The sequence below is a fragment of the Mauremys mutica genome, chromosome 2 (assembly GCF_020497125.1).
Source record: "Mauremys mutica isolate MM-2020 ecotype Southern chromosome 2, ASM2049712v1, whole genome shotgun sequence".
NCBI lineage: Eukaryota > Metazoa > Chordata > Testudines > Geoemydidae > Mauremys > Mauremys mutica.
Genome location: NC_059073.1, coordinates 72,475,095 through 72,502,555, shown reverse-complemented (window position 1 = coordinate 72,502,555; position 27,461 = coordinate 72,475,095). Strand labels below are relative to the sequence as shown.

The window sequence follows — 27,461 nt, the reverse complement described above, 5'->3', positions numbered from 1 at the left end:
AGGTTGGGATAATGGAGGTGACCGTGATTTTAGGTGATCAGGTCTGGGATCGGGACAGTGAGATTGGTGTGTCTACCAACAATGTGGTGTTCCAATGCTGGCGAAGACAGGCTGGTGCTACCAGAATGACCACTGCCTTTTCCCTGCAGACTTTGAGGATGAGCGGAAATGGTGGGAACGCGTACAAAACATAGTCTGTCCAAGGGAGGAGAAACGCATCCGCGAGAGAGCCCAGACTATGATTCTGGAAGGAACAGAAATGAGAGCATTTTCTGTTGCTCTTCGTGGCAAACAGGTCAATTTGGGGAACTCTCCACCTCTGGAAAATGTTGCATACTATGTCTGGGTGGATAGACCATTCATGATTGTGGAAGGATCGGCTGAGATAGTCTGCCAACTTGTTCTGAGAACCTGGGAGGTAAGACGCTTCCAGGTGAATAGAGTGGGCTACGCTGAAGTCCAACAGCTTGAGGGCCTCCCAACATAGGGGAGAGGAAAGAGCCCCACCCTGCTTGTTTATGTAGAATGTCTCAGTTGTGTTGTCCGCCATGACCCCCACATACTTGCCTTGCAATCAGGCTTGGAAGGTTTGACATGCCTGTTGGACTACTCTCAACTCCTTGACGTTGATGTGGAGAGACAGCTCATCCTGTAACCAGAAACCTTGGGTCTGTAGTTCGCCCAGGTGAGCGCCCCAACCCAATGCTGATGCATCTGTCACCATGGACAGAGAGGGCTGGGGCTTCTTGAAGGGGCTCCCCCACATACCTCCTGTGGGTTGAGCCACCAGTGTAGAGATCTGAGAACCTGCACCAGCAGGGTAACCACTGTGTCCAGGCTGTTGCGTCCCAGATGGTAGGCCAGCGTCAGCCAAGCTTGGAGAGGCCTGAGCCTCAGCCTCATGTGCTGTACAACATACGTACATACTAGCATGTGGCTGAGGAACCTCAAGCAGCCCCATGCCGTGGTAGCAGGGTACCGTCTGAGGCTTTGTATGATGTCCATCATTGACCAAAAGCAAGCCTCCAGCAGGGATGCCCTGGCCTGGCCAAAGTCCAAGACTGCTCCAGTAAACTCTATCCTCTGTGTTGGGCATAGGGTTGATTTGTGCTTGTTGAGTAGGAGACCCAACCTGTCGAAGGTGGACCTTATGATGCTGATCTGTCTCGCCACTTGGTCCCCGCAATGTCCCTGAGCAGCCAGTCATCGAGGTATGGATACACCTGCACCTGCCTCCGGCCTAGGAAGGCAGCCACGACTGACATGCACTTGGAAAACACTTGTGGGGCCGCTGACAGGCCAAAGGGGAAGACTGTGAATTGGTAATGGCTGTGGTTGATCACGAACCTGCGGAATCGTCTGTGGGCAGGAATCATCACGATGTGAAAGTACACGTCCTTGAGGTCTCCCAGATCCAGAGAGTGAATAATTGCATTTAGGGAAACCATGCAGAACCTCAACTTTTTCATGAAGCTGTTGAGGCCTCGCAGGTTGAGGATGGGTCTGAGACACCCTGCCACCCCCACCCCATTGGCTTTGGGGATTAGGAAATAATGAGAATAGAATCCCTTGCCCCAAAGCTCCTGAAGAACCTCCTCCACTGCTTCTGCGGTGAGGAGTGTTGGGACCTCCTGTATGCGGAGATGCTCGTGAGAAGAATCCCTGAAGAGAGATGAGGAAGGGGGTGAGAGGAAGTGGAAGAGCAGAATATCCCACTTCTACTGTGTGAAGGACCCAGTTGGTCTAATATTATCTGGGACAAAGCACAGTAATAATGGGACAGACAGTTCAGGAAACAGGAATGAGGATCCGGTACGTAGACTGGTCCGCCATCCTCGGGCGCACCTTCAAAAGGCCTGCTTAGGGCCTGATGATGGTCACGCCAAGCCCTGGCCCTGGCTGGGTGGAGGCTGGGAAGGCTAACGCCTGCCATTCCTGCCACGCTTTCTTGAGATGTCCTGCCTGTGCAGTGGGGTTAGAAGCGTTGCGTGGGCTGAAGCTTAAAATGTTTTCTGAGTTGTTTTTTGTACCTCCCTGGGAAGCCCGGATGCTCGGAGCCATGAGTTCCTCCTCATTGCTATGCCCAAAGACAAGGTATGCGCGGCCAAGTCCGCATATCCAGTGAGACCTGTAAAGAGGTCTGTGCCACTGCCTTGCCCTTATCCACTATGTCCCCAAACTCTGCCCTGGATTCAGTAGGTACCAGTTCTTTGAATTTCAACATGGTGTTCCATGAGTTGAAATTGTACCTTCTCAGGATTTCCTGTTGGTTGGCAATCCTGAGCTGGAGCCCCCCCAGTTGAGCAGACCTTCCAGCTGAAGAAGTCCAGCTTTTTGGAATCTTTTGGGGTCGGTTCCTGGTGCCCCTGCTTCTCTCATTCACCGCGGCCACCACCAACGAGCAGGGCTGAGGGTGAGTAAACAAGTACTCGTACCTCTTAGAGGTGACAAAGTATTTTCCCTCTACCCGCTTCGCTGTCGGGGGAATGGAAGCAGGGGTTTGCACAGAGACCTATCCAGTATCCAGTTTTTAATCAATTTAATGTATGAGCAATGTTAATTTTATATTGTTCTAGTTTTTTAATCAACATGCCATGCCATACCAAGTCAAACATTTTACAGAAGTCTATTACATCAACATTATTGCCTTTTATCAACCAACATGTAGTCTCATAAAAGAGAGATATTAAGTTAGTTTCACATGAACTATTTTCTATAACCCATTTTCATTTATATTAAATTACATTACCCTCCTTTCATTCCTAAATAAGTTCTGTATCAGCTATTATCTAGCCTAGGATCCATGTCAGGCTGACAGGTCTATAATTATCTGGGCCATCGCATCTACCTTTTTAAGAATTGGCAAATTAACTTTCTTCCAGTCTTCTGGAACTTGCCCAGTGCTTCAACGGGTTTGTTATAGAAGTGGATGGGTGAGATTGTGTGGCCTGCATTGTGCAGGAGGTCAGACTAGATGATCATAATGGTCCCTTCTGACCTTAAAGACTATGAGTAAGACTTATTAAAAATCAACATTAAATGGTCCAGTGAGCTCCTCAGCTAATTCTTTAAAACTCTTGCATGCAAGTCATCTGGATCTGCTGCTTTAAAAACATCTAAAACATTAGTAGCTTCTGTCTGACATCTTACAGAGATACTAGCGGAATGGGAAAAAAGAGTGTTATCGTCACCATATAATGAGACTACATAATTTAGTTTTCCCCCTCCAATAAAGAATATTTATTGAACATTTCTGCCTTTTCTGCATTACTATTGCTAATTCTGCCATTTCCATCTAGTAATGAACCAATACCATTGTCAGGATTCATTTTGTTCCTAATATATTTTTTTAAAAACACCCTCCTGCTTATTTTCCTTATCTCTGCTGGCCATAGCCACCTTCTCCTTGTGTCTCTTTGCTTCCCTTCAATAATTTACACTAACTTTTTCATGCTCAGAGTTGATTTTGTGTTTAGCATCTTATATATCCAACTCATGCCAAAATGCTCAGACATACAAACGGGAAAATAATCTTGATGGAAACAGAGGGAACAATATTCTCTACTTCATTAAATATATTTGTAATTTACTCAGGATTTGGGATTGTATGATGCAAAAAATTATAATCAAAATAGTTGAAAATTTAAATACAAAAACGTGAGGACTTTCAGAATTATGGTTCCCACAGCAATTTTAACGCGACCACTTTGCCATATGTAGCTCTGACAAACTATGCAGTTTGTCAGAGCTACAGTTACAGTGAGAACTGTAATTTTGGATTTTCTCTGTGCATTTATTTGACCACTGTTTTATATCTAGGGTTTACAGTTTCATTTGTTTTACTCTGTAGAGTGATAGGGGGGAAGTGGGTTAATGTGTACAAAAGTCCACTTATTTAAGTACAATATTTAAGATTTTGTACTGGCAACTACCACAGCCAATGTTTTAAAACAACAAAAATCCTTACATTTTTTGAATGAATGACCCAGTACTATGTCTACATCTGTGATAACTTAAAACTAACAAATGAAATTACCAAATTTGCCCTTATGTACTGAAAATAAGGAGAAGACATTTCATCCCAAAGGTTAATTCTAGAACGTGAGAAGTAACCAAAAAATAAGAATTATAAGGAAAATGCACCTTCTACCCTAAAAAAACCACAGCTACCATGTTTTTGTAATATTCTTGTATATAAAGTTAAATGTGTTGGAAATTGTTTCACATAAAGAGATATGCTTAATTGTTTTATTAGAATATTGTGCTACATTAATCTATTTCCCCCACCCCAAGAAATTTTTTTTTTTACCTGAGCAAGGTCTTTTTGTTCATTTACCAGTCTGCTGCAGCTAGCTATCATCTGGTCCAATGCATAAAGCCTGTCCTCAAGCCCTTTAATCGCCTTCATGTTCTGATTATCTAGTTTGGCAATAGTTTGTCGACATTCTACCAAAAAGGGCTGAATGATCTTTGGATCAAGCTAAAAGATGGAAGAAGAGAGAGACTGTAATTATACATATATTTAGAGGCTTTTAAAAAAATACTTCACACTGTGTACAACAGATTGCAACTCATTAATAAAAAGATGATGTCAACACTGACGTTGAATGATTAGTGCAGGAGCAAAAAAATAAAATAAATAAAAAAAATGAAATGAATATGTTAGAGAAAACAAAATATCAAAATTCATCCAAATTATTTTGCTCTCTTAGGGTATGTCTACACTGAAGCCTAGAGAGGAGGTGGGCTTCAGAGCCCAAGCTCCAGCGGGAGCCTCAACAGCTACACGGCTATTTTTAGCACCATCGTAGGAGCCTGAGTCTGTAGACCCAGACTCAGACTCACTATAGCAGGCTGCTGTTTACTGTGCAGATGTACCCACAGTTCCTTAACTTTTGATTTAGTTTTTCACTGGGAGTTTCTTCTGTATCCCACATATTCTGTTTTGGTGTTGTTATTGTTATTTTACAATTTAGTCTTTGTTCTTACTTGTGGCATAAAATTAGAAATAGTTTGGGAACTATTAGACTATGCAATCCAGGTCCTTGAAAATGAAACAGTGATTAATTTAAAAAAAATGGAAAACTAAAGTGACAGCTCTTCATAAGATAGGCACATCTATTCACCATAAGATAGGCACATCTATTCACTATAAACCAATAACTGAGGATGTTACAGAGCTGTACCACCTCTGATTACGTTTAAAACTTTTACTAAATTTAAAAGTAGTCACTAATTTTTTGCTGGATGAAAAGTTTGACTCATCCACCCTTACAAGCCCACCAACAGATGTTAAAAGAGTAAGAATAATATCTACAGGGCTTTGGAGTGATTCCTCCAATTCAACTTCAAAATTAGTGAAAAAAAGTAGAGCCTTTGAATATAAATTCTTCAGTTATAAGAGAATGGGAAGATTGCAATCTGTTTCAATGGAACACAGTTCTGAACAAACTAATTAAGAGCATAGAGCATGTCACCCTTCGATAGTGTGGCATAACAAGTTATCTACAACAGCTACTGCAAACCTGGTGTTGCAAGAGAGTTCAGTAAACATTATCTTTAGGGAACTACTCTAACATTTAGTCACATGAGAACTCTCACTCTGAAGTCTACGATACCATATACATAAGTGAATGCCTACATGAAGAAAATGCCTACATAAAAGCCAGGAGTACATAATCTAGGACCTAAGATATTGTAGCAAATGCCAGTATTGCTGCAAATGTTGTGGGATGTAGCAACATGAAACTTTGAAGGAGGGATACTACAACATAAAGAGGTACTAGAGTTAAAGAGAACCCCATTTACTCCAAAATAAATAATAATAATAATAATAATAAGGAAAGTAGGAAAAAGAAAGCAAGTTGGAAAGTGATTGAACTTGGAAGAAAAAAAACAATTAGAATTAGCCTTAATTTCCAGAAGAAAACAGCTGAAGTTAAATAGCCACAGGACATCTCAAATGATACAATACTTCAGGATTTTTTTAAGCCTTTTTGAGATGTCATGGAAGGCAGTATTAAAACTGAAATGAACTATTTGTACTAAAGGTTCTCAAAAAGTTTCAAATACTGGATGAACTCTTAACAGAGTCATCAACTGGATCCTCCTCCCAATTACAATCCCATTCATGACTATATATCGTCTTTGTCGCAACTACAACAGTTGTTTACATGGAAAAGTAATACACCTCTACCGCGATAGAACGCTGTCCTTGGGAGCCAAAAAATCTTACTGTGTTACAGGTGAAACCACGTAATATCAAACTTGCTTTGATCCGCCGGAGTGCGCAGCACCGCCCCCCCCGGAACGCTGCTTTACCACGTTATATCCAAATTCATGTTATATAGGGTCGCGTTATATCCAGGTAGAGGTGTATTAGGTAATTACATTATTTTTAACTAATGCAGTTTGTGGTTTTGACCTTTTGGAACAAAAAGGATCTCGGTTTCTCTCATTTCACTCTTCTGCACATACTACCCTGCTGTCTGATCTCCTCTCTGCCCACTCTCTCCTGTTGCGTTTTACTCTAGTCCCATTTGCAGGATCTGACTCCTCCTTCATTGGTAGATAGCAGCTTCTGTCTATGGTAGTTTCTTTCCCGCCCCCTCCTGATTACATAGCAGCAGCCCTAACAGAAGCAACTACATTAGCTCCTTGTTGCCAACTGCTTTTACAAGAAGCTATGTCTGGATGTCTATAGAAGCAGTTAGAAGCAAGAAGCCAGCACCATGCAGAACATACTAGTTCACCCTGGACCACCAATGGTCATAGACCAGAGCTTGGAAACCACCGCTCTACAAAGAATTCAAACAGGAAGAATTCCATAAAGGAGATTAGCAAGAAATGCCATCATAAATCAGTTGCATGGTTCATATTTCTAAATAGCAATGAAAAAAAAAAATCAATAAATTAATGCTAGCCTATTCCAGTTTTACATGTCAAAATGTCATCTCAGGATAAATATAATACCAAATAAACATTCTGCCACAGGATATATATTTAGATATTAGGCCTGTCAAACAATTAAAAAATTAATCATGATTAATCCCACTGTTAAACAATAATAGAATACCATTTATTAAAATACGTTGGATGTTTTCTACATTTTTAAATATATTGATTTCAATTACAATACAAAGTGTAGAGTGCTCCTTCATATTTATTTTTTATTACAAGTATTTGCACTGTAAAAAACCCAAAATACAAAAGAAATAGTATTTTTCAATTAACCTAAAACAAGTACTTTAGTGCAATCTCTTTATCATGAAACTTGAACTCACAAATGTAGAATTATGTTAAAAACACTGCATTAAAAAATAAAACAACGTAAAATTTTAGAGCCTGCATGGCCACTCAGTCCTACTTCTTATTTAGCCGATTGCTCAGACAAACAAGTTTGTTTATATTTGCAGGAGATAATGCTGCCTGCTTCTTGTTTACAATGTCACCTGAAAGTTAGAACAGGCGCTCTCATGGCACTGTTGTAGCCAGTGTCACAAAATATTTACATGACAGATATGCTAAAGATTCATATGTCCCTTCAACCACCATTCCAGAGGAAAATACATCCATGCTGATGATGGGTTCTGCTCGATAACAATCCAAAGCAGTGAAGAGTGATGCATGTTCATTTTTATTATTTGAGTCTGATGCCACCAGCAGAAGGTTGATTTTCTTTTTTGGTGGTTCGGGTTCTGTAGTTACATCAGTCTTGCTCTTTTAAGGCTTCTGAAGGCATGCTCCACACCTCATCCCTCTCAGATTTTGGAAGGCACTTCAGATTCTCAAACCTTTGGTCGAGTGCTGTAACTATCTCACATTGGTACCTTTTTTGCATTTTGTGAAATCTGCAGTGAAAGTGTTCTTAAAATGAACAACTTGTGCTAGATCATCAGAGACTGCTATAACATGAAATATATGGCAGAACACAGGTAAAACAGAGCAGGGGACATACTATTCTGCCCCAAAACAGTTCAGTCACAATTTCTTTTTATTTTTTTAAAATCAAGCATCATCAGCATGGAAGCATGTCCTCTGGAATGGTGGCCGAAGCATGAAGAGGCATCTGAATGTTTAGCATATCTGGCATGTAAATACCTTGCAATGCTGGCTACAAAAGTGCCATGCAAATGTCTGTTCTCACTTTCTGGTGACACTGTGCATTATCTCCTGTAAATGTAAACAAACTTGTTTGTCTTAGCGATTGGATGAACAAGTAGGACTGAGTGAACTTGTAGGCTCTGAAGTTTTACATTGTTTTGAGTGCAGATATATAATAAAAAAATCTAAATTTGTAATTGCACTTTCATGACAAAGAGATTGCACTACAGTACTTGTATGTGGTAAATTGAAAAATACTATTTATCAATTTTACCGTGCAAATATTTGTAATAAAAAAATTTACACTAATTTCAATTACAAGACAGAATATATATGAAAATGTAGAAAAACATCCAAAATATTTAATAAATTTTAATTGGTATTCTATTGTTTAACAGTGCAATTAAAACTGATCAATGTTTTTAATCGCGATTACTTTTTTTAGTTAATCACTTGCGTTAACTGTGATTAATTGACAGCCCTATTAAATATTTTTTTTCAGTTCCAATTTCAAAGTTTAATTTTAAATCAACGGTGTTCAAACACTCAGCTGTTTGTTGTCTGTATTCTTGTTGAAACAACATAAATTAAAATGTTCTAATTACAACTAAATACTCTCATGCTGCTTTGATGTTTTTATTCTGGGAAAAAATAGGTCAAAACCGATCAAGCACCTACATTTGTTCTGCTTATGGACAGCATTACTCTCTGAAGAGATGCAAAAATCTGGTTGAAAGCTTTCAAAATAAATTAACATATAAAATTATTTTCATAACTGGAAGTAGAGCAACTTTATTTTAACAGGAATCATCTCAGTTTTCACCTTTTTGAATATTTACAGAAGGCAATTATAGTTAAGTAATAAAAGGTCAGACATAATTGCAGTAGTTGAATGACAAATGTTTCTGGCTGGTCTCTTGGCTAGATGAAGGCAAAGGGCACAAACACAGAATAAAGGGAAGTTGGGTCAAAGTACACTGTTACAAATGTTACAAAATGTTACCTATATGAAATGGTTAGAATTATATAACCTATACGTTGTTCTTTTCCAGGTTTACCGCTTTTACATCGATATATTTATAACAAAATAGCTGTCTTTAAACTCCTCCTATTGCCTCTGTGTCACTCAGCATTCCAAGTGCTGCATTCACACTGCTGATAATATTGACGGCATTAAAGGTAATACATTTTGCACTTGAAAATTTAATTTCTGTTTCCAATTACCTCTATTTAAATTTGGTGGAATATGCCCTGAGGTATCCCCATACAGAACCTGGTAAGTAAATGTGATCGACAATGGGAGTTGGGCAGAAGACACTCAGATTTCAGCATTAAGAATGTTTCTTTCATGTGCAGAACCAAAAATGGAACCTGTTTCCAATTGTATTTACCAGACAAGGTGGACAGATTGAAAATGTCTGAACTGATTGCAGACTCCCACTTTTTGCTCAGAAACTTTTTCATATGACAAGCAGAATTTACCTTTTTTTTTTTTAAATAGCATATTGTAATATGTCGCCACATATTCTCTCTTTAAGTGTGATCAAATCACAAAGCTAATACTGATTACGGAAGCCTTAGAATCATTCTGAAAAGTATCAGATTTTCTAAAAAAGCCAAACACACACACAAACAAACAGGAAGGGGTGCAACAACTTAAGTTCTTTGCAAATAAAATTTAGGAATTCTAATTAAATCTAAAAAATGTCAAATCTTCACTTACATACCATCACTTCCATAACTGCATTGTTGTTGTCAAGGGGAAATTGGGTAATTTAGCAGCTGGGTTGGTCTCTGCAATTACAGGTCAGGAGAAAGCTGGTTCCTTTGCAGTGACCAGACTATATGAAACTAGTTTTAGTCACCTGGGACATAAGCTTGTATTTAGAGAGTCTTTAGCCTGTACTCCTTGAAGCTGGCTCAAGTATCAATTGCACAAACTCACAAAAGGAACACCTACTCATAGAGTATCCCTCGCTCCTCCTCATGACACCAGAGACTTTTGTTGTGTTGGTTTACAGGGAGCATTTTACTGGAGTTGCACAACTATAATGAATGCAAAACTAAGATCACAAAATAAAATATAAAATTTTTAAAAACTTGTTTTAAACTAAGAATTACATATTACAACTAGTAAGAAATGAGAAAGGATTCATGAGGAAGAGGTTTTTAATAGGCTACAAAGGTCAATAGTTAAAAATCAAGAAAAAGATAATAAAGTCACTAACAAGCAACCATCTAAAAATTACTCAGAGCATGGTGCTTCTCTACTGGAGACAGAAATGGAACACCCAGCTAGATATAAGCTACTCTAAGAGCATATCTATATCCATCTGCTGGTACAAATGTCAAAATCCATTTAATGGGCTCAATTTTTTTTCCTGTGTTTTTAACATGATAGAGGATTTAATCTTTTTTGTTTAACAGAAATTGTGTTATACATCCGTGGGATCAGGAACATCCTTGATTTCACACAGGTTTGGGTATATTTTGTTGGGTACGTAACATCACAAAGTTAGCGAAGAAAAAAAAAAGTGTTGCCATGCTAGCCACAAAAATAAATAGGAGTACTTGTGGCACCTTAAAGACTAACAAATTTATTGTAGCATGAGCTTTCGTGAGCTAAAGCTCACTTCTTCGGATGCATAGAATGGAACACACAGACAGGAGATATTTATACATACAGAGAACATGAAAAGGTGGAAGTATGCATACCAACAGGCAGAGTCTAATCAATTGAGATGAGCTATCATTAGCAGGAGGAAAAAAAACTTTTTGAAGTGATAATTAAGATGGCCCATAGAAGGTGTGAGGAGAACTTAACATAGGGAAATAGATTCAATTGGTGTAATGACCCAACCATTCCCAGTCTTTATTTAGACCACAGTTAATGGTATCTAGTTTGCATATTAATTCAAGTTCAGCAGTCTCTCTTTGGAGTCTGTTTTTGAAGTTTTTTTGTTGCAAAATTGCCACCTTCAAGTCTGTCACTGAGTGGTTAGGAAGGTTGAAGTGTTCTCCCACTGGTTTTTGAATGTTATGATTCCTGATGTCAGATTTGTGTCCATTTATTCTTTTGCGTAGAGACTGTCCGGTTTGGCCAATGTACATGGCAGAGGGGCATTGCTGGCACATGATGGCATATATCACGTTGGTAGATGTGCAGGTGTACGAGCCCCTGATGGTCTGTCTGATGTGATTAGGTCCTGTGATGGTGTCACTTGAATGGATATGTGGACAGAGCTGGCATCGGGCTTTATTGCAAGGATAGGTTCCTGGGTTAGTGTTTATGTTGTATGGTGTGCGGTTGCTGGTGAGTATTTGCTTCAGGTTGGGAGGCTGTCTATAAGCAAGGACTGGCCTGTCTCCCAAGATCTGTGAGAGTGAGGGATCATCTTTAAGGATAGGTTGTAAATCTTTGATGATGCGCTGGAGAGGTTTTAGTTGGGGGCTGTAGGTGATGGCTAGTGGTGTTCTGTTATTTTCTTTTTTAGGCCTGTCCTGTAGTAGGTGGCTTCTGGGTACTCTTCTGGCTCTGTCAATCTGTTTTTTCACTTCAGCAGGTGGGTATTGTAGGTTTAAGAATGCTTGATAGAGATCTTGTAGGTGTTTATCTCTGTCCGAGGGATTGGAGCAAATACGGTTGTATCTTAGAGCTTGGCTGTAGACAATGGATCGTGTGGTGTGTCCGGGATGGAAGCTGGAGGCATGTAAGTAAGTATAGCGGTCAGTGGGTTTCCGGTATAGGGTGGTATTTATGTGACCATCGTTTATTAGCACAGTAGTGTCTAGGAAATGGACCGCTTGTGTGGATTGGTCTAGGCTGAGGTTGATGGTGGGATGGAAATTGTTAAAATCTCGGTGGAATTCCTCGAGGGCTTCTTTTCCATGAGTCCAGATGATGAAGATGTCATCAATGTAGCGCAAGTAGAGTAGGGGTGTTAGGGAACGAGAGTTAAGGAAGCGTTGTTCTAAGTCAGCCATAAAGATGTTGGCATACTGAGGGGCCATGCGGGTACCCATAGCAGTGCCACTGACTTGAAGATATATATTGTCCCCAAATGTGAAATAGTTGTGGGTGAGGACAAAGTCACAAAGTTCAGCCACCAGGTTAGCCGTGATATTATCGGGGATACTGTTCCTGATGGCTTGTAGTCCATCTTCGTGTGGAATGTTAGTGTAGAGGGCTTCCACATCCATAGTGGCCAGAATGGTGTTTTCTGGAAGATCATTGATGGATTGTAGTTTGCTAAGGAAGTCAGTGGTGTCTCGAAGATAGCTGGGAGTGCTGGTAGCATAGGGCCTGAGGAGAGAGTCCACATAACCAGACAATCCTGCTGTTAAAGTACCAATGCTTGAGATGATGGGGCGTCCAGGATTTCCAGGTTTATGGATCTTGGGTAGCAAATAGAATACACCTGGTCGGGGTTCCAGGCATGTGTCTGTATAGATCTGTTCCTGTGCTTTCTCAGGGAGTTTTTTGAGCAGATGGTGTAGTTTCTTTTGGTAATCATCAGTGGGATCAGAGGGTAATGGCTTGTAGAATGTGGAGTTAGAGAGTTGTCTGGCAGCCTCTTGTTCATATTCCGACCTATTCATGATGACGACAGCACCTCCTTTGTCAGCCTGTTTGATTATGATGTCAGAGTTGTTCTTGAGGCTGTTGATGGCATTGTGTTCAGCACGGCTTAGGTTATGGGGCAAGTGATGTTGCTTTTCCACAATTTCAGCCCGTGCACGGTGACGGAAGCAATCTATGTAGAAGTCTAGTCTGTTGTTCCGACCCTCTGGAGGAGTCCATGCAGAATCCTTTTTATTATAGCGGTGGTAGGAAGGATTCTGTGGGTTAGTATGTAGTCCAGAGGGTCGGAACAACAGACTAGACTTCTACATAGATTGCTTCCGTCACCGTATGCCAACATCTTTATGGCTGACTTAGAACAACGCTTCCTTAACTCTCGTTCCCTAACACCCCTACTCTACTTGCGCTACATTGATGACATCTTCATCATCTGGACTCATGGAAAAGAAGCCCTCGAGGAATTCCACCGAGATTTTAACAATTTCCATCCCACCATCAACCTCAGCCTAGACCAATCCACACAAGCGGTCCATTTCCTAGACACTACTGTGCTAATAAACGATGGTCACATAAATACCACCCTATACCGGAAACCCACTGACCGCTATACTTACTTACATGCCTCCAGCTTCCATCCCGGACACACCACACGATCCATTGTCTACAGCCAAGCTCTAAGATACAACCTATTTGATCCAATCCCTCGGACAGAGATAAACACCTACAAGATCTCTATCAAGCATTCTTAAACCTACAATACCCACCTGCTGAAGTGAAAAAACAGATTGACAGAGCCAGAAGAGTACCCAGAAGCCACCTACTACAGGACAGGCCTAAAAAAGAAAATAACAGAACACCACTAGCCATCACCTACAGCCCCCAACTAAAACCTCTCCAGCGCATCATCAAAGATTTACAACCTATCCTTAAAGATGATCCCTCACTCTCACAGATCTTGGGAGACAGGCCAGTCCTTGCTTATAGACAGCCTCCCAACCTGAAGCAAATACTCACCAGCAACCGCACACCATACAACATAAACACTAACCCAGGAACCTATCCTTGCAATAAAGCCCGATGCCAGCTCTGTCCACATATCCATTCAAGTGACACCATCACAGGACCTAATCACATCAGACAGACCATCAGGGGCTCGTACACCTGCACATCTACCAACGTGATATATGCCATCATGTGCCAGCAATGCCCCTCTGCCATGTACATTGGCCAAACCGGACAGTCTCTACGCAAAAGAATAAATGGACACAAATCTGACATCAGGAATCATAACATTCAAAAACCAGTGGGAGAACACTTCAACCTTCCTAACCACTCAGTGACAGACTTGAAGGTGGCAATTTTGCAACAAAAAAACTTCAAAAACAGACTCCAAAGAGAGACTGCTGAACTTGAATTAATATGCAAACTAGATACCATTAACTGTGGTCTAAATAAAGACTGGGAATGGTTGGGTCATTACACCAATTGAATCTATTTCCCTATGTTAAGTTCTCCTCACACCTTCTATGGGCCATCTTAATTATCACTTCAAAAAGTTTTTTTTCCTCCTGCTAATGATAGCTCATCTCAATTGATTAGACTCTGCCTGTTGGTATGCATACTTCCACCTTTTCATGTTCTCTGTATGTATAAATATCTCCTGTCTGTGTGTTCCATTCTATGCATCCGAAGAAGTGAGCTTTAGCTCACGAAAGCTCATGCTACAATAAATTTGTTAGTCTTTAAGGTGCCACAAGTACTCCTGTTTTTTTTGCGGATACAGACTAACACGGCTGCTACTCTGAAACAAAAATAAATGCCGTTTTAATTAAAAAACAAAAAACAAAACCACCACCAACCACATTTTGGACAACTAATCTCATGAAATTGTAACCAATCTCAGGATGGCCAAATTTTCAAACTAAGCAGCCCTTTGATTTTTTCTTCTCCATTTTCTCCTTTGTTGCAGAAAGTTGCAGGAGGAACAAAGTTAAAACAATTGAAGTCAGATCAACATTTACTTCAACAGCAGCAGCATCTGGAAACCAAACAAAGATTAAATGGGAAATTCCTATTATTTCATTAAGACATCTTTTTTAAGTGTGAACTTACTCTGCTCATAGAATCAAAACATTTTCTGACTAATGATTCCACATCATTAGGTCTGTCTTGAACATTTATCCAATCCAACAGAGAGACATTGAAGGAAGGCAGATCAGTCTCGTTAAGCTCCACTGAAGTTTTACTGTCCTCAACAGTAGTGTTTTGATTGGATTCCCTATCTTCTTTGACATTTCCAGGATCTGTGCTGTCCAGGGCTGAATGTTCCACAGACTTGCAAAATGAGCCTAAAAGTGATTTATTGTGCACTCTAGGTATATCAGAAGAAAGCACCAGTTCAGCAGACTTCTCATCTTCGGTTTCTTCACTTTCTGCCCCTCCATGCCCAACAGAAGAATCCAATCTTCCTAAACACTCTCTGTAACTATGTCTGGTTAGGCACTCCAGCAGCGGGATCTTGGACATTATAGAAACAGCTGTCCCCAAGCTTTAAAATAAAGGACAAACAAAACATCTATCAAGAAACTAATCTTACAAAAAGTTTAAGGTAGGCAATTTTTTGTTGCAGAATTTTTAATTTTTTGGTGCAGAATTCCCCCAGGAGTAAGCTTTTAAGAAAGCTATAGGGAATGAATATTCTAACATATGAAGTTACCTACTGTATGATACCAAATACAACAAAAGTAGTACAAATGTACAGAATTCAGAACTTCTACTGGTTTACTAAGAACTGTGGAAATATAAAATCATGAAAACATTTTTAAATGCAGTGATTGTGTGGGGCACTTTCTTATTGAAGAGTCTAACAGCAAACCTACTGTGTGAGTTTCAGCTTAATATCATCTATGGACTGCAGATAGTTTGAATATGCATTTTCAAACTTGAAAAGCAGCTTTTGATAAGAATATGTGCAATCTTCCAAATTGGCCATTATGGCAGCCCAGCCTTGGTGCTGAAGATGTTCATCATGGACCAGACCTTCACAAAAGGAACAAAGCTTCTTTGCAACCTCATACATTTCCTATGCCAAAAAAAAAAAAAAAGAAAGAAAGAAAAAGTAAATTAACAGAATTAAATTATCAGTCTAAACCTGTACTCAATGCAGTAATGCATTCAGTGCAGTACTCAAATGTTTATCATACTTCAAAAAAACTATGGACTGACGCCTAACAGAAAATTAAACACTGAAAGTGTAAAAGGAAGTGTTTAAATATGTACAGTTGTTTGGCCCTAAAAACATCCCTAAAAACATTTACTGAAAGTAATACAACCTTTCTTTACTTTTTTTTTTATTTTTTAACAAAAATTGTATTAGATGACAGAAACTCAATTTACTCAAGACCTTTTACTGAATGTCATATTAATCCAAAAGAAAGTAAGACAGTCCTGGCCCCAGAAACCTACAACATAAATTAGCCAATACTGTTCCAACAAGAAATCAGATCAAATATCAAAGCAGTGTACATCATCAATTTTTTTTTTTTTTTTTTTTTTTTTTGGAGTATGGGGTTTGCAGAAGAGGCAAACTCAGGAGGAAAAACATTGTGATGAAGAAGTGGTTATCTAGCTTATAACAAAGGGTAGGAAATCTAAATGTAAAGAGGCAGCTTGGAAAACAGCACAAGAAAAAGATGGTAGGAGGGCAGGTTGGGAGACATGTAGGAGGTGAGGAAATTAATCAAAGGAAGGTTTAAATTAATTCTTAAACCAGGTGCAACGTGAGTAGCAATGAAAAGTGCCCACAATGCAACTGGTGACCACCACGAATTTATTTCACATGTCATTTAACAGCCATCAAGAGTCAAGAGTTTTGTTATCATCAACCCAAGATACAGCTGAATCGGACATTAAAAACTCTGCATCCTATTAACAATGTACTGAAGTACTGCCCCTTTACAACTAGTTTTGTTTTGCTTTTCAAGTTTAAAAACTGCAAATTTTCCTATTGTAATGACAAACAGGAAATGTACTAATTTACAGCTAACAGTTTAAAAAGAACAAGGTACTTAAATTTAGGAAGATAATTACATTAAAGGAGGAAAGATAACTAAAGAGAAGTCTTTTGGTTTACACCCCAATCTTTACATACCTTTGAAGTTGCATATTCTGTTAAGCAATGTCCTCCTGATTATACTTATGTGTTTGGTTTTAATATCAACCTCTCTACCTATGAAAAAAGAAAGGAAAGAAAACAGTGATACTTATTGTAGATTCCACACTTAACTAAGCGGTGACTGCACATCATCCACGGTTAACTGTACACATGTACAGCTTTGTGTGTGGAAGCTAGAATAAGATTGATTTTCTTTTTTAAGTTATTCATATATGGTGAGATCAATATTAAAACCCAAACACATAAGCATTCGTCAGAATACATTTGCTACTGAGTGTGTGATGATGAAAGTACATTAAATTCTGGGCCAAAATGTTAGGCAATTTATTCTACGAAGATAATCTAGCTCCCAAATTTTAAGTTACTCGGGCATTGCTGCGCTCAGTGCTGTAACACCTGCTTTAGAAGCCTAATCTAATTTTCAAAAGGGAGCCTGACTCTCAGTGATGGTCAATCAGACTTTGGCTCCTAACTGCCTAAATTCCTTTTGAAAATGAGACAGGGCCCTAAATCAGTCAGCAACACCTGAACATTTTTAAACATGTAGGCCTCTCAAAAAAAATGTTAGAATTGACTTTAAAACATCATGCAACTTTTCAGATCCCGCTTCAAGTCTCTAGCAACATGACAATATTCCACTACATCCAAGTTAACAACCTTTTGAACAGTGCTATCTTCCAGACTATTGGCAAAATGAATTCTTGGGTAGCATCTGTGTTTATAAAGCTGTGTATTTATACAGTCTTCAGGAAAACCTTAAAATTTCACAGTAAAGTCTCGCAAACACTTAAAAGAAAACACATCACCGGATTAAAAAAACAAAATAAAACAAAACAAAAAATCAACTTTTGGGATACATTCTTAAATTTGTTTCTGTACACCAGAAACTCTAGGAGTTGTCCAACAGACTGGCAGAAGGATGGAATTGCTGCTACTCTGTTGTCATTCTAAGCCACTAGAAGAGGGGATAGTTTACCCCATACTGTACATTACTCCTAGGGGAATTCTGTACCACTGCAAAATGCAGAATCTTGCAGAAATTAACATTGTGTGTGCAGAATTTCCTTTCCCCCACAGAAATGAGCTGCAGTGCTGCTAGGCATCACTAGGTGCCACTGGACTCTGCAGAGTCGAGCTTGCACATACAAGACACTGCTGGGGGGGAGGGAGAAGGAGCTAGAGGATTCCTGGCAGCTGCAGTTTCCAACATGCCCTGGGGGAAGAAGAGGGACAGGAAATACCATGGAAGCCTGGGACCAAGCATCAGACTGTTTCTACCTCTGGATCCCTAGGCTCTGGGGGGAGGAGGGGAAAGCGGGGAGAACAGATGTCTGGGCTCTGGGAAGGAATGGGGTGCAGATGTATTGGCTGGGAGGGGCTCCGCAGGAGCACTCTGGGGGGAAGGGATTGCAGGTGTCTGGCCCCCCTGACTGGGCTTGGGAGGGATATGGAAGGGGGGCAGATAAACAGAAATTGGGTTGTCATAGGGGTTTCTTTAAATTTCTACTCCTGGGGGAATTTTTGTGTGTGTCTGTATTGTTACAGACATATTTGCTGACAGACATTTTTTTTTTAAATTATCAAATTAATTTAAACTAGAGTGATTATGTGGTGTTATTTTGACTAATTACATTTGCATAAGTTTGATTTTTTTGGTGCTGAATGCCCCAAGGAGTATTTATATATGAGAGAATGTAACAGGACTAAAAACAAGCTACCAAGATAGCAAAATGCCTCACTGTAGGGTAAGCATGTATAAAGAAAGCATTTACCTTCTGATACCACCCAGTTATATTCCTCTTTTCACCACAAAAAAAATACCATCAAGATGTTTAATAAAGAAAAGTCAGAGCATGTACAAAGATCCATAACATTTCAAGGGTGCCTAAACAAAACATCTGCAAAATGAGAATTTGACATCCACAAACAGATTTACAGAGCAATTCCTTCAACTGAACACCATGGCATGGTACACTGAAGATACATGCTGAGAAGTCTAAAATCAGTTAGATTATTTGCAAAGCGATTGGGTTTCCCCTATCATCTTGATGACCATCTGAGCAAGAAGATTTCTCCCTATTCAGGAAAAAAGATTGGATGCCTCCCACATTCCAGTACTTCAGATATTCCTCTGTTTATAACAATAGTGGATAGTTCTTTTATCCCATGAGACACCACTAGAGATCAAAGACTATTCTAGCACTGTTGGACTGTCAAAAAGGGATTATCTACTGCACCTAATATCTTTTTATGTCATGTGTTGGGGCTGTGCCCTGAGTTAGTTTCTGACATTTTGTTCCCCAGCTGGCTCTAACCTTCTCCAGAGCCCGTGCACTGGAAACATTACGGTCTTCGCTCTCCATGAAAGCCTTTCTTTCCTGGGAGTGGATTACTATCTGAAAGGCTCTGAAAATAGAAAATTAATTGATCCAAAACTCCACCTCACTATTCAATATATTTTGCTCCAAGAACTGAAATTTCCTATTGACTGTGCCTCCTTGCACCTGACTCACCATCCAACTCTGCTTCGTTTCCCCATCTTTCCTCTATTAAAAATTCTTGTCCTCATCTTCTCCTCAATTCTTTCGTACAAGCCCTCCCATACTCGACATTAGAGATAAAGCAATTTAGTATACAAAAAGTAGAACAGATAAGTAAAGAAAAATAAAAAATTTTAATCCCAACATACAGAACTGACAAGAAAACTACCCGATACAACTCAATTTACATGATGTCTTCAGAGTCTTATACCAATCCCCACCCCTTTTTTATCTATATACCGTTTCATAGAAATTGCAAGACATTCAGCGCAGGGACCATGGTTTACACGTCTGTATGGTGAGATGAATGCAAGGTGGTCAATGAATAATCTTGCCCCACCATCTTGCATCTATATTTCTGTTGACAACTATTCCAGACTCAAGATGATTTAAGTAAATTCAAAAAACTCTTTAGAGGGACCTCACACTCCCATACAGGATTTACAAAATTTGAGATTCTTGATACAAGTATAGGTGTCGGAAAACAAAGGGAAAAGATCCAGAAACAGTCCCATGACACAATGGAAATACCCTTCAACAGATTTTGAGAAGGCAAGGAGCATGCATTGTATTACTGTGTCTCCCTGAGAGGACAATACATTGCACTAAAGTACTTTGAAATTATCTAATAGAAGACATGTAGACGTTAATATGTATTTCCCAATTTTAGATACAAAACAGGTTCTGAGAAGCATCTAACCGAAATCCACAGATTCAGTGGTAGAGCACAGGAACAGAATCTCTGACTCCCAATCTCCAGCTCCGTGCATTAATCACTAGTGAGAGCTCCAGGAAAGCCTGAGAATGAATATCCTCTACACAGGTCATGAGCAATACATTTTTGTAGGGTTCCTGCAAAGGGCTCTAGACTTGGCCTAGACTTAGCCAACTGATTGGCTAGAGAAACGCATGAGGCAGAGCCTTGAAAGAAGGGAGGGCTAGTCAAAAATCGCTTCTCTCAGAAGCAGTCATCCTATTTTTTGTAGTGAAGGTCCTGAGATTGTGGTACGCTTCCCCTAGCATGTGTTTCCTTCAGAGATCTGTCTGAGCATCTCTTACAAGTCAGGGAGAAAAGTTCTGCTAAAACTGGTTGTCTGCTGGTCTGCCAGCATGATCACCAGATATATCATGATGCTTATGCTGCCTCACATTCAGTTAGAAAGCCTCCTACATCTCTCATTTGTGAGCAAGCCACTCTATCTGCTGAAGACAGAAACTGCTCAAGTGAGAGTAAGCAAACCTCTGAAACATGTGGAACGATATACAAGACAGTAGTACTAACTCCATCTGCTGATTAAAGTTATCCCAGAGTATCTCAAATGAGAGGAAAACTTAAAATAGTGGATTTGTGTAAAAATGATTCTTGCCAGGTCTTAGTAAAATAAAGAATAGCAAATGCTTAGTATGCTGGTAAGGAAAGAACAGGATAGCTTATGCCTGACTAGGAAACATGACATAACCTTTATATACTTACTACTTCCTCTCTCATTACCACTATTCCTTTTATGGATTGCCCTCTATTGTGCAGACCTAGAGGCAAGACCCTTCAATCAGTAACTAGGATACTGATTGGAACCCAGTGATTTTTTTCTTCTTCCTCCGAGAATTCAGGTGATCCTCAGTCCTATTCATTTGTCTGCAGATATCAGTTTCCCCTCAGATCTCCTAATCTGCCATAGAAATTACCTTTTCTATATCTGCCTTGAGTCCTTTCTGCGCCTTAAAATTGTCTCCCCTCCCCCTTTTGGGGGAGGTGTTTAAACTTCTTTTGCGTTTATATGCCACCTTGCAATCAATTCTGCCATCTCATCCAACACACACAAGTGTTCCCCAATGAAAGAAGATATTCAACATTTATCTTGAGGGTTTTTTTTATAGTGCTTATTTTAGTACACTAAGAATCCTCTACAAATTGGGGCAAAACTAGTCCCAAAGGAAGAGAAGCGAAAGGGAGCTTAGTTTACCCTCTACTTGATACTGAAATATTCTAGTGGCATCACAGCAATTTTAGACATAAAAAGGCTCAAAAATTATTCAAAGTCAAAACTAAAGATGGGGACCATACATATTTGCTCCAATATCCCCCCAGAACTCTCCCTTCAGATCTCAGAAAAATCATGTCTCCACAGTCACATTCAGCCATCACACAGGAGGTTCTGTTGCTTTTCCTAAAGCCAGGTTGGTTACCAGAAAAGCACTCTCCCTCTGGTGACTGAGGAATCAAAGCTCAAGAAAGTCCAGCTGATCAAGAAACACCTTGTGCCATTTCAAACCATTTAGGACCAAGGCTGAGTACAGGCCTTCACGGCCAAAAGAGCTGTGAAACAACCTTTCTCCGTTAATAAAGTCCTCTCTCTACAGTTAACAGGAAAATTCTAGTGCACAAATGCACAGCCCTGGTCAGCATTATGGGTGATCTTTGACACCACAAGATAGTAAGAACTTTTGCCTTGAAGATAGACATGTGCAGGGTGTAGGGCTCCCAGCGAAACCAGGAGGCACAGAAGAATCTTTATTATTTACCCTGTACCTCTTCAGGGAACATGGGAGGTTTCTTTACAAAGGTAAAGCAATTGACAGGCATCCTGCATTGCCTTGGGCCCCTTCCTTACCTCAGAGGAAAATGAACAGATTTTAAAGCCAGAAGGGAATGTGATCATCTAATTGGACCTCTTGCATAATGGAGACAAAAGAGCAGCATCCAATAATTTCTTCATGAAGCCCCTAAACTTCTGTTTGAGCTACAGAATATCTTTTACAAAGATATCCAGTCTTGACTTAATGACTGAAAGTGATTGAGAATCCAACACATTCCCAGGTACATTGTTTCCAGTGGTTAATCAGACTGTTAAAAGTGTTCCTTCTTTCTAATCTAAATTTGTCTTGCTTTAACTTCCAAAAATTGGATCTTATTATTCCTTTTTCAGCAATGTTAAAAAAAAAATCTACTATCAGATCTCTGCCCCGCATATATACTTGTAAACCATGATCAAATTAGCTCTTAACCTTTTCTTAGATAAAGTAAATAGATGGTGCTTCTTTAGTCACTCTGTGTAAGGCATATTTTTCTAGGTATCAAATCATTCTTGTAGCTCTTTTCTGAAACCTTTCCACATTGTCAACATCCTTTTTAAAGTGTGAACCCCAAAACTGGACACTGTATCCCAGTAGTGATCTCACTAATGCCACATACAGAGGTAATGCAGAAGAAAAAGCTCTATTTGGAAATTCAGCTTTCATATCAATGGTAAATTACAAGAGGCTGTCATGGATTACGGATTTTAGATGTTACTTTTGCACCTCAGAACCAACCCCTATACTTTAGGGTTCTTTACAACAGTCAGGCTGAACCCTTAATTTTATTTACTAAGTGTGCAAGAAAAAATGCAAGTTACAAAACCAACATTATTTAATCCCTTTCTTACATGAAGATGTTAGTGTTTCAACGTAAATTCTCAGCTGGTTTGAAAAGATGTGACATTTGTCAGATCAGTTTCTCCAAATACAACCTTTGTATTGTATACAGAAAAATACAAATAGGTAAGAGAAGACTAGACATTTTTGGTCAACACAAGCTTAGCAGGAAGACAAGATGTCTGCACATAGACTAAATTTACCCAGGGCCGCCCAGAGGATTCAGGGGGGCTGGGGTCTTCAGCGGCGGTGGGGCCCCCACTTCGGCAGTAATTAGGCAGCAGGGGGGTCCTTCTGCTCCGGGACCCGTCACCGAAGTGCCCCAAAGACCCGCAGCAGGGGCCCCTCGCCGCCGAATTACCGCCGAAGACCCGGCACTTCGGCGGTGGGTCCCGCTTCAGTGGTAATTTGGCAACGGGGGGGGGCTTTCCCGCTCCAGGGGCCCCGAAAAACTCTCGTGGGGGCCCCGCGGGGCCCGGGGCAAATTGCCCCACTTGCCCCCCCTCCGCCCCTGGGCGGCCCTGAATTTACCTGTAGATTATTACTATAAGTGGTCAAGAGGTCAGATAATGGTAATTCATATTTTCTTCCAGTGGAGAACATCAGGCTGTCTTCTTGTGACCACTGATGAATAAGGGACTGAGGAGAGACCATGCTAGCAAAAGCCACTTCTTCCTTCTCCTATGAAGAAAGAATCCTGGAATCCCTTTCTACTAGTACTTCCGGTAGCAAAAGAGCATGGTGAAACTGAGGAGATAGTCTGATATTCTGATGTCTAGGCAATTTGAATGGCCTGGCTAACGTTTGTTCTTAGTTCTTCTACTGCAGTTCGCTAACGCTGATGTCATCTGTCTGGGAGTCTAGCCCAAAATGACCACTTGCAACATCACAAACTAGGAACTTTCTTAACAGTCTGGCTACTTGCAGAGTAAAGTTCTGTAGAAATGTTGTTTCCAAGCAAGGTGACTCAAGACCTCTTCACCGTTTGCAAACCATTTACCAGAAGAATTTATGATTAAGTGAGAAAGGTATGACTGTAATGCAATCAAGTCCACCTGGACTCCAGTACAAAAAATATTTACTACTTTCTTCACCTTTTGGCTGTAACTTGAAGACCAACTCCAAGTGGGTTCACTTTAGCCTAGATCACGCTGTCTAAAGGCAGACCAAGATCACTGCAGCGCCTTTTTGTCAGGTTCATGTGGGACTTGACAATTTAAAAAATCTCCAATAAAATCCCTACATATCATGGGTCATAAGCGTGATTCTATCACAGGCAATGAAAGTTCCTTTCGAGCAACTTGGTAACTCTGAGATCAAATTGCTTACACGGAAGGTTGTTTTCCTAGATATAGTGATTACAGCTCAGAGAGTTAGTTAACTTCAAGTTCTAGTAACCAATCCATTTTATACCAAGTTATGCAAGAATAAGGTGATGCCACAACTCTTCAAATTCCTGTCCAAGATGCTATGATGCAATACCACCTCAAATGAAACTATTGTCCTCTGAATATTTCCCCCCTACTCCTGTGTTCCATTTTTTCTAAGCTCTTCTCTTTACACTCAATGTTCCAAGGTCTTTGGAGTTTAACTTAAATAATACTAAAACATAAGAAGGTCCCTTCAACTTTGTATTTAATTTGACACCAATTCCTTAAGTAATGATGTCAATAGAAAGATTGTGTCTATTCTGCTGATCATAGCTTGAAGCTAGAAGAGCATATCAGATTTCAATCCATGACAGAGCAACTTTCTTTTGCATTCTTTCTTAGCCATCAACTCCCTTGAGAGGCTGGAGAGGCTTCTTTCGCTGTGGTATTTTATCTTCCACTTTTGATGTTCCTTTGTTCCAATTTGAGGCATTCCCCCCCCCCCCCCTTATTTTAAGATTGGTTACTGTGGAGCCTTTGCATCCTGATAAACTCAGGAACTGACTGGGAGGTTCCAATGCTGGCAGTTAAGACACACCATAGCAGAAGTGGCTCACGCTTCCACTACTTCTGCCGCCCTTTTGGACCACAAAACCTTAAAGAGCTTGGAATATTCCTCTCTCATATGCTAGGGAATTCAGAATCAGAAGTGAGAATCCTGAAGTCTAGTATTTTCACAAAAACTGAATAGGAGGGTAAGCAATTTTCCATTTCTGGGGGTATTTAAGTGGAAGAAGCAAAAGAGGTCATAATAAGAACCTAGCACTACAACTTATGAGGCCAAAGGGGTGCTGTTAGAGTATCTGTACTTTTTCCAATCTGATATTTTGCACTGCAGTGGAGATTAAAGGATTCGGTAAAGACAGAACAGAGAAGATCCATTCAACCAAGATTAAGAAAGGTCCACTATGTCGTGATTTGTGTGTCTGGAAAAGAGTAGTTTTGTGCCCTCTTTGGAAGCAAAAATAAGTCTGTAAAGCTAAATTATATCAGACTATTTGAAAGTTTCAGTTTATGATGCAGAACTAAGCACATTAAACTCAGAATATGCCAATATTTCTTAAATTCCCAACTTCCTACAAGATATCCTCTCACTGTACTTAAAAGAACACCATGTACAAAAATACGTTTGCTATTCCTAGCACAGGAGGATGGACAAACCCAGGTTAATGTTCTGCATGCTGAGCAATTATTGAAGACAACATCACTTAATTCCTCCAGAAATTCAGAGAAGCTCTCCAGAAACACAAGCTAGTGCTGAATGCTTTAACAGAACCTCTATTTAAAATCTCACTCTGACTTTCCTAATTGTGATCATCTCAGTTCAATAAATCAGAGCCTCACATGCTGTCAATGGAGCTGATGACAGTATAAGGTGTTGTGTTACCAAAAACTGAAATTCACGGCTAAAACTAACTGTTTTCCATAGTTTTCAATCGATTGGCCTTCCATTCTATTGCCCCTACTAATCCCACCTGAAGGAAAAAAGTATATCACACATTGTTTGCGTAGAGAGCTCCTCAAACTTACCTCAAAAGAACAAAAGTTTTCAGGAAAGCCAGGGCTCTTTTCGTCCTCTACCATCCTGCGGTAAAAGGAAACAAGTCATCAAAGTCCTCTATTGCCAGGTGGCTGAAATTCTGTTTAAAGGACTTCAAAGATTTCAACATCCTAAATCCATCTCAGTCCACCAAACCAGGTCCGTCTTCATCTTATGATTGAAGTCATACACATGTAAGGTGGCTACTTCATCTTCAGTCCATATGTTACAGTAAATTGGACAGAGGCTGTCTTGCTTCTCTTGCTTGCTCGGACGTTGCTTTCAGTAGACTACAAACAGTAGCATCCCTAATTCACATAACTCAGTCTAAAATTTCAGCAGTGTTACACAGCTCTGTCAATCACTACTTTAGATTTCACTGCTGTTTCTAAACCAGACAATAAATAAAGCAAGCAACTATGAGAAATTTCAATTTATCTCGCAATTTCTCTTCTTTTGAATAGTTACATTCATTTTTCTCAACTAATCTTAATTACTTTGGGTGATTATGTTCTGAATGATGTTTTCTATATGCAGCAAAGGACCATTAGTATAACCTTGAAAGTTATTGATTTCATTCTCAAATTACAGGCTTGGAAGTATTCACTGGCTGATTTCTAAAATGCAAAGAACCAAGCCTTATCTCAGTGACTGACAGGTCTGGTTCTGCCTTCTAGGCTACACAGCTGAGGAAAACAGCGAAGTATGAATAGTGAACCTTGCTAATTCTATTCATATATCATGTAAGAACAAGTTTATCTAGCACATACCATGCCAGCTGACGCTTACAGTTGTCAAAACACAGAACTCAACAGTAACAAAATTAAATGATCCTTGCATCATGTCCTTAACTTCACTAGCCTCCGGCTCTAATGGACTGTCAGGGGGAAGGAATGCCAAGCAGGAAGTCATCAACTGAAAAATTCCTGACACTGGACATTGTGTATGTAAATTTACGTATGAAAAGAAAACACCTACTAGTCAATTTACAATTATAATGGCGTATAAGAGAAAGCTACAAAGCCATTTCAGTGAAGCCTTTTAGCGGCTGGTCTAATAGTTCCACAAAATACATTTCCAGCTACAAAGGAGGAGCATCAGATTGAAGTGAATGAACAAGTTCTCTTCCTCTTGTCCCACCAAACTAGGAATGTAGCCAAATAATCATACTATGGATTGGGCCCCAGATCTAGTCACAAAGCATAAACATCAATTTATGGATGTGTCTGGACACAACTTTCTTAGACAGAGCTAAGAGCTCATCCAGCAATTCAACCAGTAATTCAGCCACAGACAGAATGAATGGTAATGGCAACTTGGCCGGCCAAATATTTATAAGATTTTAAGAATGTCTTTTTTTTTTAAATAGTCTTTTCAAGGGGGTGTATAAGAGTGGCTTTCTAGTGACTGGAAAGGGAGGGTTTCCTAGAGCAGAGATTACTATGTCGACTTTAGAAGCCTGAGTATTGTCTTAACATTAGTGAGTTTTAGGTATGAGTTCGGTTGCCCAGACATTATGTGGACAAATGAAACACCTGATTTCTCTTCCTCAGAAGGGGAAGTTGCCCTAAACTGATAGCTTGTTTTGGATATAGTGGCAATATCTTGCATACAAAAGGCAAATCTGAGCAGTCCAGAGTAGTATGAATCTTCTGGTGGCCCTTCAGTCAAAGATTAA

General features: G+C 39.9%; 1 protein-coding gene across 3 annotated transcripts in view; it reads right to left on the bottom strand.

Annotated features, from left to right (window-relative positions):
* Positions 1-27,461, bottom strand: part of RB1CC1 (RB1 inducible coiled-coil 1) — a 179,118-nt gene that overhangs the window by 103,737 nt on the left and 47,920 nt on the right. For 2 of the 3 annotated variants that reach the window (XM_045005840.1, XM_045005841.1), the window contains exons 6-8: positions 15,565-15,767; positions 14,798-15,233; positions 4,310-4,480 (exon numbers count right to left, since the gene is read on the bottom strand). In XM_045005840.1, the coding sequence (XP_044861775.1) occupies positions 4,310-4,480; positions 14,798-15,233; positions 15,565-15,767 (810 nt within the window). The remainder of the gene's footprint in view (positions 1-4,309; positions 4,481-14,797; positions 15,234-15,564; positions 15,768-27,461) is intronic. The other variant, XM_045005842.1, reaches the window with a different exon arrangement.